The sequence below is a fragment of the Natrix helvetica genome (assembly GCF_964273705.1).
Source record: "Natrix helvetica genome assembly, chromosome: 15".
NCBI classification, from domain to species: domain Eukaryota; kingdom Metazoa; phylum Chordata; class Lepidosauria; order Squamata; family Natricidae; genus Natrix; species Natrix helvetica.
In genome coordinates, this window is record NC_138565.1 from 4287880 (window position 1) to 4301188 (window position 13309).

At 44.7% G+C, this 13309-nt stretch overlaps 1 protein-coding gene across 4 annotated transcripts in view; it reads right to left on the reverse strand.

Annotated features, from left to right (window-relative positions):
* Positions 1 to 10154: 10154 nt before the first annotated feature.
* Positions 10155 to 13309, reverse strand: part of TNC (tenascin C) — a 62348-nt gene continuing 59193 nt past the window's right edge. For all 4 annotated transcript variants that reach the window (XM_081967193.1, XM_081967196.1, XM_081967195.1 and 1 more), the window contains 3 exons: positions 13126 to 13287; positions 12391 to 12554; positions 10155 to 11147 (listed from right to left, as the gene is read on the reverse strand). In XM_081967193.1, coding sequence (XP_081823319.1) covers positions 11037 to 11147; positions 12391 to 12554; positions 13126 to 13287 — 437 coding nt within the window. In that variant the 3' untranslated portion in view covers positions 10155 to 11036. The remainder of the gene's footprint in view (positions 11148 to 12390; positions 12555 to 13125; positions 13288 to 13309) is intronic.

Here is a 13309-nt window from a genome sequence, read left to right on the forward strand (position 1 = left end):
CCCTCAGATGCTTTGGAGAATAGTTTGACTCCCTCTTCTTTGTGGCAGCCCCTGAGATATTGAAACACCGCTATCATGTCTCCCCTAGTCCTTCTTTTTATTAAACTAGACATACCCAGTTCCTGCAACCGTTCTTCATATGTTTTACCTTCCAGTCCCCTAATCTTCTTTGCTGCTCTTCTCTGCACTCTTTCTAGAGTCTCCACATCTTTTCCACATCATGGCGACCAAAACTGAAAGCATTTATTCCAAGGGTGGCCTTACCAAGGCCTTATAAAGTGGTATTAACCCTTCACGTGATCTTGATTCTATCCCTCTGTTGATGCAGCCTAGAACTGTGTTGGCTTTTTTGGCAGCTGCTGCACACGGCTGGCTCCTATTTAAGTGATTGTCCTCTAGGACTCCAAGATCCCTCTCCCAGTTACTACTATTGAGCAAGGTACCACCTCCTATACTGTACCTGTGCCTTTCGTTTTTGTTGCCTAAATGTAGAACCTTACTCTTTTCCCCATTGGATTTCATTTTATTAGATAGTGCCCAATGTTCAAGTTTATCAAGATCCTTCTGTATCTTTAGCCTGTCTTCTGGAGTGTTGGCTATTCCTGCCAGCTTGCAGCAGCTGGTACCAATTTAGCTGGTTGTCCACTAAGACTCCAAGATCCCACTCACGGTCACTGCTATTAAACCTGGTTTCAACCAGCCTATATGTGTCCTTTTGGTTTTTCTTAACTAAGTGTAGGACTTTCCTTATGGTTCCATGACTCCATGGTTGCATGGTTCCATGTTCTATGACTACATAGACCATAAAACACGACCGGAAATGGCGATCGGATTGTGGTTCATTTTTTCCAGTGTTCCACACTCACTTCTACTGTTTCACAATGACCTCCCCCCCCAGCAAAATTGTCATCTCCTCCTCATTCTTTCTTCAAGTGGTTTTTCTTTTACCTTGACCAGTGGACTTTTCCTGCTGAGCCAGGTGTATCTGTATTCAATGTATTATTATTATTATCAATATTTGTTTTGAAGTCTGTTTATTTGTTTTTAAATAGACGCATGTGTGAGCCATTCCCCGGGGTATTTCCCTTTTATTACTCTTTTATTTACTCTAAACTTACCAGCTTCATTTTGAAACCGAGAGTCAGGGAGAAGAATAATGCGCTGTCTGACAATACGCAGCAAATGGAAGGAATTTAGCATCTTCAAAAGAAGTTGGTTCGAATCCAGTCAGTTTAGTTCATTTCGTAAACACTCACAAAATGCAGCCCTTCGTTTGCATTCTAAACACGGAGAAAGCAGAAACACGTACGGTTTTTACAAGATTATAAATCAATTTTTTTGACATTTTATTTTCAATTTTTTTGGAGCTGTGCTTGTAGCTTGAAACAATCTCCGAATCCAATAATCATACTATGAAATCAGACTTGTTCATTTTCCACCCTCACAAAGTCTATTTGCTTTGTTCCTGATCTGTCTTTTGAGCTGGAGAATTATAGAAATAGTACTGACTCTGTCTCTGTCTGTTTCTCTCTTATTCTCTCTCTTTCCCATTCCCCCCTCTCTGTTTCTCTCTCTCATTCTCTCTGTCTCTCTCTCTCTTATTCTCTCTCTCATTCCCCCCTCTCTGTTTCTCTCTCTCTGTGTGTCTTTCTTTCTCTGTCTGTCTGTCTCTCTCTGTCTCATTCCCCCCCTCTCTGTTTCTCTCTCTCACTCTCTGTCTCTCTCTGTCTCTCTGTCTCTCATTCTCTCATTCTGTCTCTCTCTCTCTTTCTATGTCTCTCTTTCTGTCTCTCTCTCTCCCTCCCCTCCCTCCCACTCCCTACACCCACCCAACCACCCATCCACATATTGGAAAGAGGAAGGTTGAGAGTTCACAAGACTGATACTACATAAACAAAACTGTTACTGAATCTGGGATGTTCTGCTTTAGATACCACAAAGCTCCTCCCAGAAGGGAACAGGGAAAACAAGTTGCGTAGAGGATATACGCTGTGAAATTTCTCTGTGACATATGTGGGTATATGCATCTTTTGAGAACGGAATGCAACAAAAATTCATTTTAATGTATGTCATTAGTGTACATTTATAGTGACAGTAAAGATTCTATTCTATTCCATTCCATTCCATTTCATTCTTCCATTCCATTCCAGTCCAGTCCAGTCCACTCCAAATTCTATTCCTATTCCTATTCTTATTCTATGGTGCAAAAATTGCCAAAAGCCTAAACTTTGATCACAAGAGCATGGAGATGCTATGATCGTTCTACCAGCCGTAAGTCATCTTTTTTGCAGTAAGAGGACTTACCTGTAACTCAGATTGAAAACCAGAGTTACACCCGAGCCCCTGTTAGCCTTGGGAATCTTAGATATTTAGGGAACGTGAGAACTTTCTTCCAGCACTTGAAGCGGTGTCACAAGGAAGAGAGAATTGAATTATTCTCCTAAGCACCTGTGGGCAGGACTAGACCTGACAAGAAAATCCTTAAAGAGAGATCCAACCTAGAATTTAGGAGAAATTTCCTGATATGGAACAATTAAATTAACCGAAGGTTTTGCCTCCAGACACGGGGTGCTCCAACACTGGAGGAGTTCAAGAAGAGATTGGACAGCAATTTGTCTGGAATGGTACAGGTTTCCTGCTGGAGCACGGGGTTGGACTAGATGACCTCAACTCTGCTATATCTTGTATTATTATTTTTTTGCTACCGGTGGCTCATTTCTCAAAAGTGGGGTTGCAGTGCCATCTCGTGGCTCTGAATGGACATTGCCTCCCAATTCAAGGCAATTTGGCAAAATACGATAGTTACACGTGAAATAACGATGGATCACACATGAGCCCAATTCGTCGTTTCTTGCAGACGTTTCATTGCCCAATTAGGTAACCCAATCAGTGCTAGGTGCATTCCGTTGTGTTCTGATAAAGTCTACGCCTCAATTATTGTGCATGGTTAGGAGAATAAGTCAATTCCCTCTTCCTTGTGACACCGCTTCAAGTGCTGGAAGAAAGTTCTCACGTTCCCTAAATATCTAAGATTCCCAAGGCTAACAGGGGCTCGGGTGTAACTCTGGTTTTCAGTCTGAGTTACAGGTAAGTCCTCTTACTGCAAAAAAGATGACTTACGGCTGGTAGAACGATCATAGCATCTCCATGCTCTTGTGATCAAAGTTTAGGCTTTTGGCAATGTTTGCACCATAGAATAAGAATAGGAATAGGAATAGAATTTGGAGTGGGGTGGAATGGACTGGACTGGAATGGAATGGAAGAATAGAAATAGAATAGAAATAGAAATAGAATAGAAATAGAATAGAATAGAATAGAATAGAATAGAATAGAATCTTTACTGTCACTATAAATGTACACTAATGACATACATTAAAATGAATTTTTGTTGCATTCAGTTCTCAAAAGATGCATATACCCACATATGTCACAGAGAAATTTCACAGCGTATATCCTCTACGCAACTTGTTTTCCCTGTTCCCTTCTGGGAGGAGCTTTGTGGTATCTAAAGCAGAACATCCCAGATTCGGTCACAGTTTTGTTTATGTCGTATCAGTCTTGTGAACTCTCAACCTTCCTCTTTCCAATATGTGGATGGGTGGTTGGGTGGGTGTAGGGAGAGGGAGGGGGAAGGGAGGGAGGGGAGGGAGAGAGAGAGACAGAAAGAGAGACATAGAAAGAGAGAGAGAGACAGAATGAGAGAATGAGAGACAGAGAGACAGAGAGAGACAGAGAGTGAGAGAGAGAAACAGAGAGGGGGGAATGAGACAGAGAGAGACAGAAAGAATAGAGAGACAGAGAGAATAAGAGAGAGAGAAACAGAGAGAGAATGAGAGAGAAAGAGAATGAGAGAGACAGACAGACAGAGAAAGAAAGACACACACAGAGAGAGAAACAGAGAGGGGGGAATGAGAGAGAGAATAAGAGAGAGAGAGACAGAGAGAATGAGAGACAGAGAGAATGAGAGAGAGAAACAGAGAGGGGGGAATGAGAGAAAGAGAGAATAAGAGAGAGAGACAGAGAGAGAGAATGAGAGACAGAGAGAATGAGAGAGAAAAACGGGGGAATGAGAGAGAGAATAGGAGAGAGAGAGACAGAGAGAATGAGAGACAGAGAGAATGAGAGAGAGAAACAGAGAGGGGGGAATGGGAAAGAGAGAGAATAAGAGAGAAAGAGACAGAGACAGAGTCAGTACTATTTCTATAATTCTCCAGCTCAAAAGACAGATCAGGAACAAAGCAAATAGACTTTGTGAGGGTGGAAAATGAACAAGTCTGATTTCATAGTATGATTATTGGATTCGGAGATTGTTTCAAGCTACAAGCACAGCTCCAAAAAAATTGAAAATAAAATGTCCAAAAAATTGATTTATAATCTTGTAAAAACCGTACGTGTTTCTGCTTTCTCCGTGTTTAGAATGCAAACGAAGGGCTGCATTTTGTGAGTGTTTACGAAATGAACTAAACTGACTGGATTCGAACCAACTTCTTTTGCAGATGCTAAATTCCTTCCATTTGCTGCGTATTGTCAGACAGCGCATTATTCTTCTCCCTGACTCTCGGTTTCAAAATGAAGCTGGTAAGTTTAGAGTAAATAAAAGAGTAATAAAAGGGAAATACCCCGGGGAATGGCTCACACATGCGTCTATTTAAAAACAAATAAACAGACTTCAAAACAAATATTGATAATAATAATAATACATTGAATACAGATACACCTGGCTCAGCAGGAAAAGTCCACTGGTCAAGGTAAAAGAAAAACCACTTGAAGAAAGAATGAGGAGGAGATGACAATTTTGCTGGGGGGGGAGGTCATTGTGAAACAGTAGAAGTGAGTGTGGAACACTGGAAAAAATGAACCACAATCCGATCGCCATTTCCGGTCGTGTTTTATGGTCTATGTAGTCATAGAACATGGAACCATGCAACCATGGAGTCATGGAACCATAAGGAAAGTCCTACACTTAGTTAAGAAAAACCAAAAGGACACATATAGGCTGGTTGAAACCAGGTTTAATAGCAGTGACCGTGAGAGGGATCTTGGAGTCTTAGTGGACAACCAGCTAAATTGGTACCAGCTGCTGCAAGCTGGCAGGAATAGCCAACACTCCAGAAGACAGGCTAAAGATACAGAAGGATCTTGATAAACTTGAACATTGGGCACTATCTAATAAAATGAAATCCAATGGGGAAAAGAGTAAGGTTCTACATTTAGGCAACAAAAACGAAAGGCACAGATACAGTATAGGTGGCACCTTGCTCAATAGTAGTAACTGTGAAAGGGATCTTGGAGTCCTAGAGGACAATCACTTAAATAGGAGCCAGCCGTGTGCAGCAGCTGCCAAAAAAGCCAACACAGTTCTAGGCTGCATCAACAGAGGGATGGAATCAAGATCACGTGAAGGGTTAATACCACTTTATAAGGCCTTGGTAAGGCCACCCTTGGAATAAATGCTTTCAGTTTTGGTCGCCATGATGTGGAAAAGATGTGGAGACTCTAGACAGAGTGCAGAGAAGAGCAGCAAAGAAGATTAGGGGACTGGAAGGTGAAACATATGAAGAACGGTTGCAGGAACTGGGTATGTCTAGTTTAATAAAAAGAAGGACTAGGGGAGACATGATAGCGGTGTTTCAATATCTCAGGGGCTGCCACAAAGAAGAGGGAGTCAAACTATTCTCCAAAGCATCTGAGGGCAGGACAAGAAGTGATGGGTGGAAACTAAACAAGGAGAGAAGCAACTTAGAACTGAGGAGAAACTTCCTGACAGAACAATTAATCAGTGGAACAGAAGTTGCCTCCAGAAGTTGTGAATGCCCCAACACTGGAAGTCTTTAAGAAGATGTTGGATAGCCATTTGTCTCAAACAGTATAGGGTTTCCTGCCTAGGCAGGGGGTTGGACTAGAAGACCTCCAAGGTCCCTTCCAACTCTGCTATTGTATTGTATTGTATTGTATTGTATTGTATTGTATTGTATTGTATTGTAAATATGAGCCAGAGGTGTGCAGTGGCAGCCAAAAAAGCCAACACAATTCTAAATTGCATGAACAGAGGGATACAATCAAGATCAAGGGAGGTACTAACACCACTCTATAAAGCCCTAGTAAGACCACACCTATACTACTATCCAGTTTTGGTCACCACACTATAAAAAAGATGTTGAAACTGTAGAAAAAGTGCAGAGAAGAGCAACCGGGATGATGAGTGGACTGGAGACTAAAACGTATTTGCAGGAACTGGGCATGGCCAGTCTAGGGAAGAGAAGGAACAGGGGAGACATGATAGCAATGTTCCAATATTTGAGGGGCTGCCACAGAGAGGAAGGGGGCCAAGCTATTTTCCAAAGCCCCTGAAGGCCAGACAAGGAATAATGGATGGAAACTGACCAAGGAGAGATTCAACCTGGAAATAATGATAAATTTCCTGACAGTGAGAACCATCAACCCATGGAACAGAAGTTGCCTTCGGAAGTTGTGGGAGCTTCATCCCTGGAGGCTTTCAAGAAGAGACTGGACTGCCATCTGTCAGAAATGGTGTAGAGTCTCCTGCTTGAGCATGGGGGGTTGGACTAGATGACCTACAAGGTACCTTCCAGCTCTGTTAATCTCTTCTGACCTAGCTTTCCTGAGATAGTACAAACCACACACTTAGTCCCTCAAACCCTCTTTTTTATTTCAAAGGCTGTGAATTATGTTCATTCACAGTCTGTAATGTGTCCCAAATAGTTGTGAAGAGTCCTACAGTAGGCTGCCAAAGTCCTTTGGGATAAGGCTGATAATCTTCCTTTATCTTCCTTGACACGCTGCCAAAGACCTAATTGGCAATTAGCTTGCCAAGGCCACAGGGAGCAAAGAGTCCAAACGGAGCTTCAGAAGGTAAACTGATCAGCATGAACCAAGTTGCATCCTGCAAAGGCTCATGTGCCTTTGCTCCTTCTTTATGACCTATGAGAGGGGCCTTCAAACCTTACAGTCGTTCCGTCTGTCTGAACTGTTCTTGCCTTCTGGCAGCTCTGAGCATGCGCACACTGGCAACAGGCTCCAGCTGTTCTTCTGCCTCACTGATGTCTGACTCCGAAGGCAGCTGATAACTGTCAGACGGCTCTGCCCTCCTCTCTGCCTCCGACACAGAGCCCTCGTCCGAGCCTTCCCCAGACTCCAGGACTGGCCAATTTTCCTCCCCAACCGCCTCACTGTCTAACTCTGTCTAATCCAGAAAGGCTGATGTAATGGTATCTGGGGATGAACTTGGGAGATAGGATGAGGAAACCCAGTCAAGGGAAGGTGCAGATCAAAGCAGTTCCCACAGCAGGAATATGAGAGGTGTGTGTGGCTTGGGAAAGACCCTCCTTAGTTTCTTAGCCTGTAAAGGGGAGGGCGGAGAGATGTAGTTTCACATTTGCAAGATTCTGCTAATCATAACTTTACGATAGAATTACCTCATCGGATGGTGCTTCCTGTTTGGCTTACCTTGCAAGATCAAGATTGATCTTGCAAGGTGAGAGTAGGATGGATGTAATCTCTGCCGCCCCCTTTACAGTCCAAGAAAGGAGGGAAGATCCCTTCTGAATGGCTTGCCCTACCCACATTCCTGATACGGCTTCGGATCGCTGCATTTCTTGGGCTCGCCCTGTTCCACAAGGTCATCCCCCCACACCGTTACAGCGGGTGATTGACAGAAGCATTCTGCAAGATTGTCAGCCTCACAGCTTTTTCCCCTTTGCGGTCACCTCTCCTCCTTTTGGCTTCCGTTTGGAACCATGAATTTCTCTTGAAAAGGAGATTGGAAAAACTGACACACCGGTTTTGCTTTTCACAAGTTCCTTTCTTGTAGGCCTCCCCAGATGGAAGTTTGGGAAATTCTAACATAAATAATTGCTCATTTTGTCATATTCAGGTTACCTGAATCCCAGAAAATCTTCTGCTGAGCCTAGCCAGGGTTTAGAGCAGGGGTGTCAAACTCACAGCCTGGCTACCCCCACCCCTGTTTTACCCAAGTGGGGAAAAGTTGCGTTAGGTCAGGTGATATCATGTCATTGTGAGTTTGACACTCCTGCTTTAGAGCCTTCACAATACATCTGAGCATAACTGATGGGAAATACACAAGAGGTCTCTCACAATGGTAGCCTCCTAATCATCTTTCTTTCTCTTCTCTGCACTCTTTCTCCAGTCTCAACAATGTTGATTTTCTGCTTAAATTAATCTTAAGAGTTCGTCTATCTTAAGTGGAGGTAGTGACAGATTGTATTTCCCTGGGCTCCAAGATCACTGCAGATGGGGATGGCAGCCAAAAAATGAAAAGAGGCTTTCTCCTGGGGAGGAAAGCGATGGCAAATCTAGACAGCAGACTAAAAAGCAGAGACATCACCCTGCCAATCAAAAGTGCATCTAGTCAAGGCTGTGGTTTCCCCAGTTGCAATGGACGGCTGTGAAGGTTGGACCCTAAGGAAGGCTGAGCGCCAAAGAATGGAGGCCTTTGAACTCTGGTGCTGGAGAAGACTCCTGCGAGTCCCTTGGACTGCAAGGCCATCCAACTGGTCAGTCCTAGAGGAGATCAACCCTGACTGCTCTTTAGAAGGCCAGATCCTGAAGAGGAAACTCAAAGACTTTGGCCACCTAAGAAGAAGGAAGGACTCCCTGGAGAAGAGCCACATGCTGGGAACGATGGAGGGCAAAAGAAGAAGGGGACGGCAGAGAAGGAGGTGGCTGGATGGAGTCACCGAAGCATTCGGCATGAGCTTAAATGGACTCCAGAGGATGGGAAGAGGACAGGAAGGCCTGGAGGAATATTGTCCATGGGGTCGTGATGGGTCGGACATGACTAACAACAACAACGTTTTAAGCTCATCCTTCCTTCTGCAACTTCTTAATGCTTTCTCCCTTAGGTTGCATTTCGAAGGGTGCGAAGTCATTTGAGTGATCCACAATTCTTCTCCTTTCACGTGCCTTTCTGTCTTCCCCTTCCTCCTAAAAGAGCTTCTTCTTGTTTAAATCATCCCAGCCAGGGTTTCCATTATGGTTAACTAGATCCATTGTGCTTTTGGTCACCCACCGTAAACATTGTTCCTCTCCAGATCCTGTAAGTTTTCTCAGATTTCAGCAAGGGTTGAGGGCCCTCTCAGTGGATGAGATGAATACTGGGAAACTTGAGAGCCGTGGCCTCCAAGGAAGGCTAATCGTTGTTTTAAAGAACCCCAAGAAACAAGAGAAGACTCTGGGAGCCTCTCACTGGGCTGCCCGCCTCAATTCTTTATTCGTCTAAGCCTTGCTTCACTGCCAATCCCCCCCGTTAAAAAAATTGTGTTGGAAAGGCGGAGGAAGACAAAGTAAAGTCTGCAAGTTGGAAATAGCCCAACTTCTTCCAAATGGCAGTAAGGAAGGAAGGGGGGGGGGTGGCATTCTCTTCTAGTTCTCGTTCCCACCCCACCTCCCTATTTCTCTTGCCTTTGTTCAGTTGGAGACAGGGAAAGAAAGAAAGAGAGAGAAAGAAAGAAAGAAAGAAGGAAGAAAGAAGAAAGAAAAAGGAAGGAAGGAAGAAGAAGAAAGAGGAGGGAGGGAGGACAGGAGGAAGAAAGGAGATAGAGGAGGGAAGAAGGGATGGAGAAAGGAGGGAAGGAAGAAGAAAGAGGTGGGAGGGAGGAAGGAAGGAGAAAGAGGAGGGAAGGAAGGAGGGAGAAAGGAAGGAAGGAAGAAAAAAGAGGAGGGAGGGAGGACAGGAGGAAGGAAGGAGAAAGAGGAGGGAAGGAGGGATGGAGAAAGGAGGGGGGGGAGAAAGGGGGGGGGGAGAAAGGAGGGAAAGAGGGAGGGAAAAAGGAAGGAAGGAAGAAGAAAGAGGTGGGGGAAGGAAGGAAGGAGAAAGAGGAGGGAAGGAAGGAGGGAGAAAGGAAGGAAGGAAGGAAGAAAAAAGAGGAGCGAGGGAGGAAGGGAAGGAAAGAATGAGCCATAGTCCAAGAGACAATTAAAGCTTCTGCTTCTTGTCCAAGTGAAATTGGTGTTTTGAATCGAAACTGATCTGCATCCATGTAATACACAAATACACACACACACACACACACACACACACACACATGCTCACAATTGCACTCCTATTCCAACACAACCCTGGCGTTGCCCACAAAAAGTACAGCCCTGGGACCAAAAAAACAACAACCCAGAAATGTCTATAAAAGTAAACTTGTGCTTTTATTTATTAATTAAAAAAAAAATTACAATCAGAGACCGTCCCGTTGGGTTTCCGAAAGCGTGAGCTTCTGTATTTTTTCTTTTTTTTCTTTTTTACAAAATGACACAAATTTAGCTTATTATTATAATCTTCCTTTCCCCCCCCCACCCCCATTTATATTAATAATATTAATTTTTAGGCTGAACCGTTTCCTCCTGTTTTCCTGGGACTGAGAAATGGACGGATGGACGGATGAATGAAGGGATGGAGATGAAGAGAGATTCCAGAGAGCTTGGAACGGACACAAACAACGGTTGTGTGTGTGTGTCTTTTGTTGTGGCTGGTTTGTTAAGTGAGGAGAGAGGGGGGGGGAAAGAGAAATCCTTCCCTTCTGCAGCTCCTGTTCTTCTGAGCCACCCAGAAAAGTTTCATGTCAACAAAAGCCCTCCGAGAGAGAGAGAAGGGAAAAAAAACTGTATAGAAATATATTCCTCCCTCCCTCCCTCCCCTCCCCAGATTATCTTCTTTGGTGCAAAGAAAGCCATCTATGGACAAGGAAAAAGAATGCTCCTCTGAGCATGTGCTACGTTTTGAATGCGGCTTTCCCACCCCCACCCCACCCCACAAAAAGGAGAAGAAGAAAGAAACTGGTCAAAGGCTCTCAAACAACACAGATGCTTTGGTACACGTTCCCAGCTTCGTCGCCAATCTCTCTCTCTCTCTCTCTCGTTCTCTCTCTTCTCAATTTTTCTTGGGTTGCGTTGGGAGGAAGGCTCTTCTTTTATTATTATTATTATTATTATTTCCACCCCTTTGTTCCGTTTTTCTCGGGTCCAGGCCAAAAAAAGAAAGGAAAAGGAAAAAGAAGCAAGATCCTTTATGCTCTCTTCTGCCTTCCTTCCAAATTCCTAAAACTGGAAGGCCGTAGCTTCATCTCCGCGAAGGGAATGGAATGCTCGTGGCCTTTCCAATGGTACCAGTTGACTCCCTGCAAAATACAAAAGGGATAAGGTGAGGTTGGAGGATGGGATGGTCGGTCAGACCCGGAGCACGGCGGGGAGGGAATGGGACAATTTGCCACAGCCAATTTGTTGCAACCAACTCAGCATGGCCAACTCACCACGGTCAATTAACCATCAACTCACCATGGCCAACTTACCATGACCAACACACCATGACCAACACACCATGGCCAATCAACTATGGCCAACTTGCCACAGTCAATTAACCATGGCCAACTCCAATGGCCAATTAACCATGGCCAACTTGCCATGGCCAATTAACTATGGCCAACACACCATGGCCAATCAACTATGGCCAACTTGCCACAGTCAATTAACCATGGCCAACTCCAATGACCAATTAACCATGGCCAACTCCAATGGCCAATTAACCATGGCCAACTTGCCATGGCCAATTAACTATGGCCAACACACCATGGCCAATCAACTATGGCCAACTTGCCACAGTCAATTAACCATGGCCAACTCCAATGACCAATTAACCATGGCCAACTCCAATGGCCAATCAACTATGGCCAACTTGCCACAGTCAATTAACCATGGCCAACTCCAATGGCCAATTAACCATGGCCAACTTGCAATGGCCAATTAACCATGGCCAACACACCATGGTCAACTCACCATGGCCAACTTGCCACAGCCAATTAACCATGGCCAACTCCTCATGGCCATTTGAACCATGGCCAACTTGCTATAGCCAATTAACCATGGCCAACTCCCCATGGCCAACTCGCAACAGCCAACACATCACAGCCAACTCACTGCAGGAAAACCTGCCGTGGGACAATTTACCAATTCTGTTGGCTAACTCTTCATGGCCAACTCTCCATGGCCAACTCACCATGGCCAACTCCCAACAGCCAAGATGTCACGGCCAACTCCCTGCGGGAAAGCTCGCCATGGGACAATTTACCAATTCTATTTAATTATTTAAAACGAATAAAAATGAGTTTCACTTTTGCCATTTACGTTTCATTCTGTCCTTCCTTTCTTTAATGATTCTATTCCGCCGATTCTTTGATACTAGTGTAACTCTGCAGTTGTCCTGCAGAGCGAGTTGGCCTTGGCAAGTTGGCTGAAGCTCGTAAGCAGTGCTGAGTGATGTGGAGTCTTTGATGATCTCCGAGCTTGGTTGTTTTTCTCGAAGACAATACTAGGGAACGTCTCCTAGGCTAATGGGTGGAAATGGACTCATCCAGAACAACTTACCTGGCTGTGACTGTTGTCTCTGTACCGACCCATCAGGTTGACCCGATGGCAGTTTTTGTACCAGAATGCCCCTTTGTATGATAAGGCACAATTTGTGATGGCAGAGTCATTGTCCTTGTCAAAAGTGGAGAACGAGCGTCCGTTGTGGTAACTCATGGAATCGCCTGCATGATAGGAAGAGGAGAATGTTTTTGACACACAAATAAGGATAGTCATCTAGTTATGGTCCTCAGCATGGAGCACTGGATCTTCTAACCAAGAGACAGAAGTAGCTAGCAGAAGAGGATTTTTGCAGCTCAGAGTTTCCCCGCAGATGTTTCCTTGGCCAGCTAAGTAACATCATCAATGCCAGAAGGAAGTGGGGTTTACAAATAGAAGTGGTAGTAGTAGTAGTAGTAGTAGTAGTAGTAGTAGTAGTAGTAGTAGTTAGGTAACTTCATCATCAATGCTGGAAGTCAAATGGGAGACTTTGGAGAGAAGGAGAAGGGAGAAGGAGGAGGAAGAGGATGAGGTGAGGTCACCGTGCTCTCTGAGCTTGGTTGTTTTCTTGCAGGCGTTTCACGACCCAAGTAGGTAACATCACCAGTGCTGATGATGGACTGGTGGGACACTGATGATGTTCCCTAGTTGGGTCATGAAACGTCTGCAAGAAAACAACCGGGCTCGGAGAGCACAGAGGACCCCAGAGAAATAGCTGCCAATCGTTCTTTTGACTGAACAGAGAGAAAGATCTACCTGCGTTACCACTGTAGCCGTCTACTTTCAGCCGATAGCGCGTCCTGGCATCCCCCACCGTGAACGTGTTGTAGAGGGCATAGGCAGTCTCGCCGTGATCGCGCAGATCCACCCTCAGCTCATACGGGCCTTGGGAAGTGATTTTGTGAAGCTTGTCCAACCCTGCAATAACAAAACGATGGGC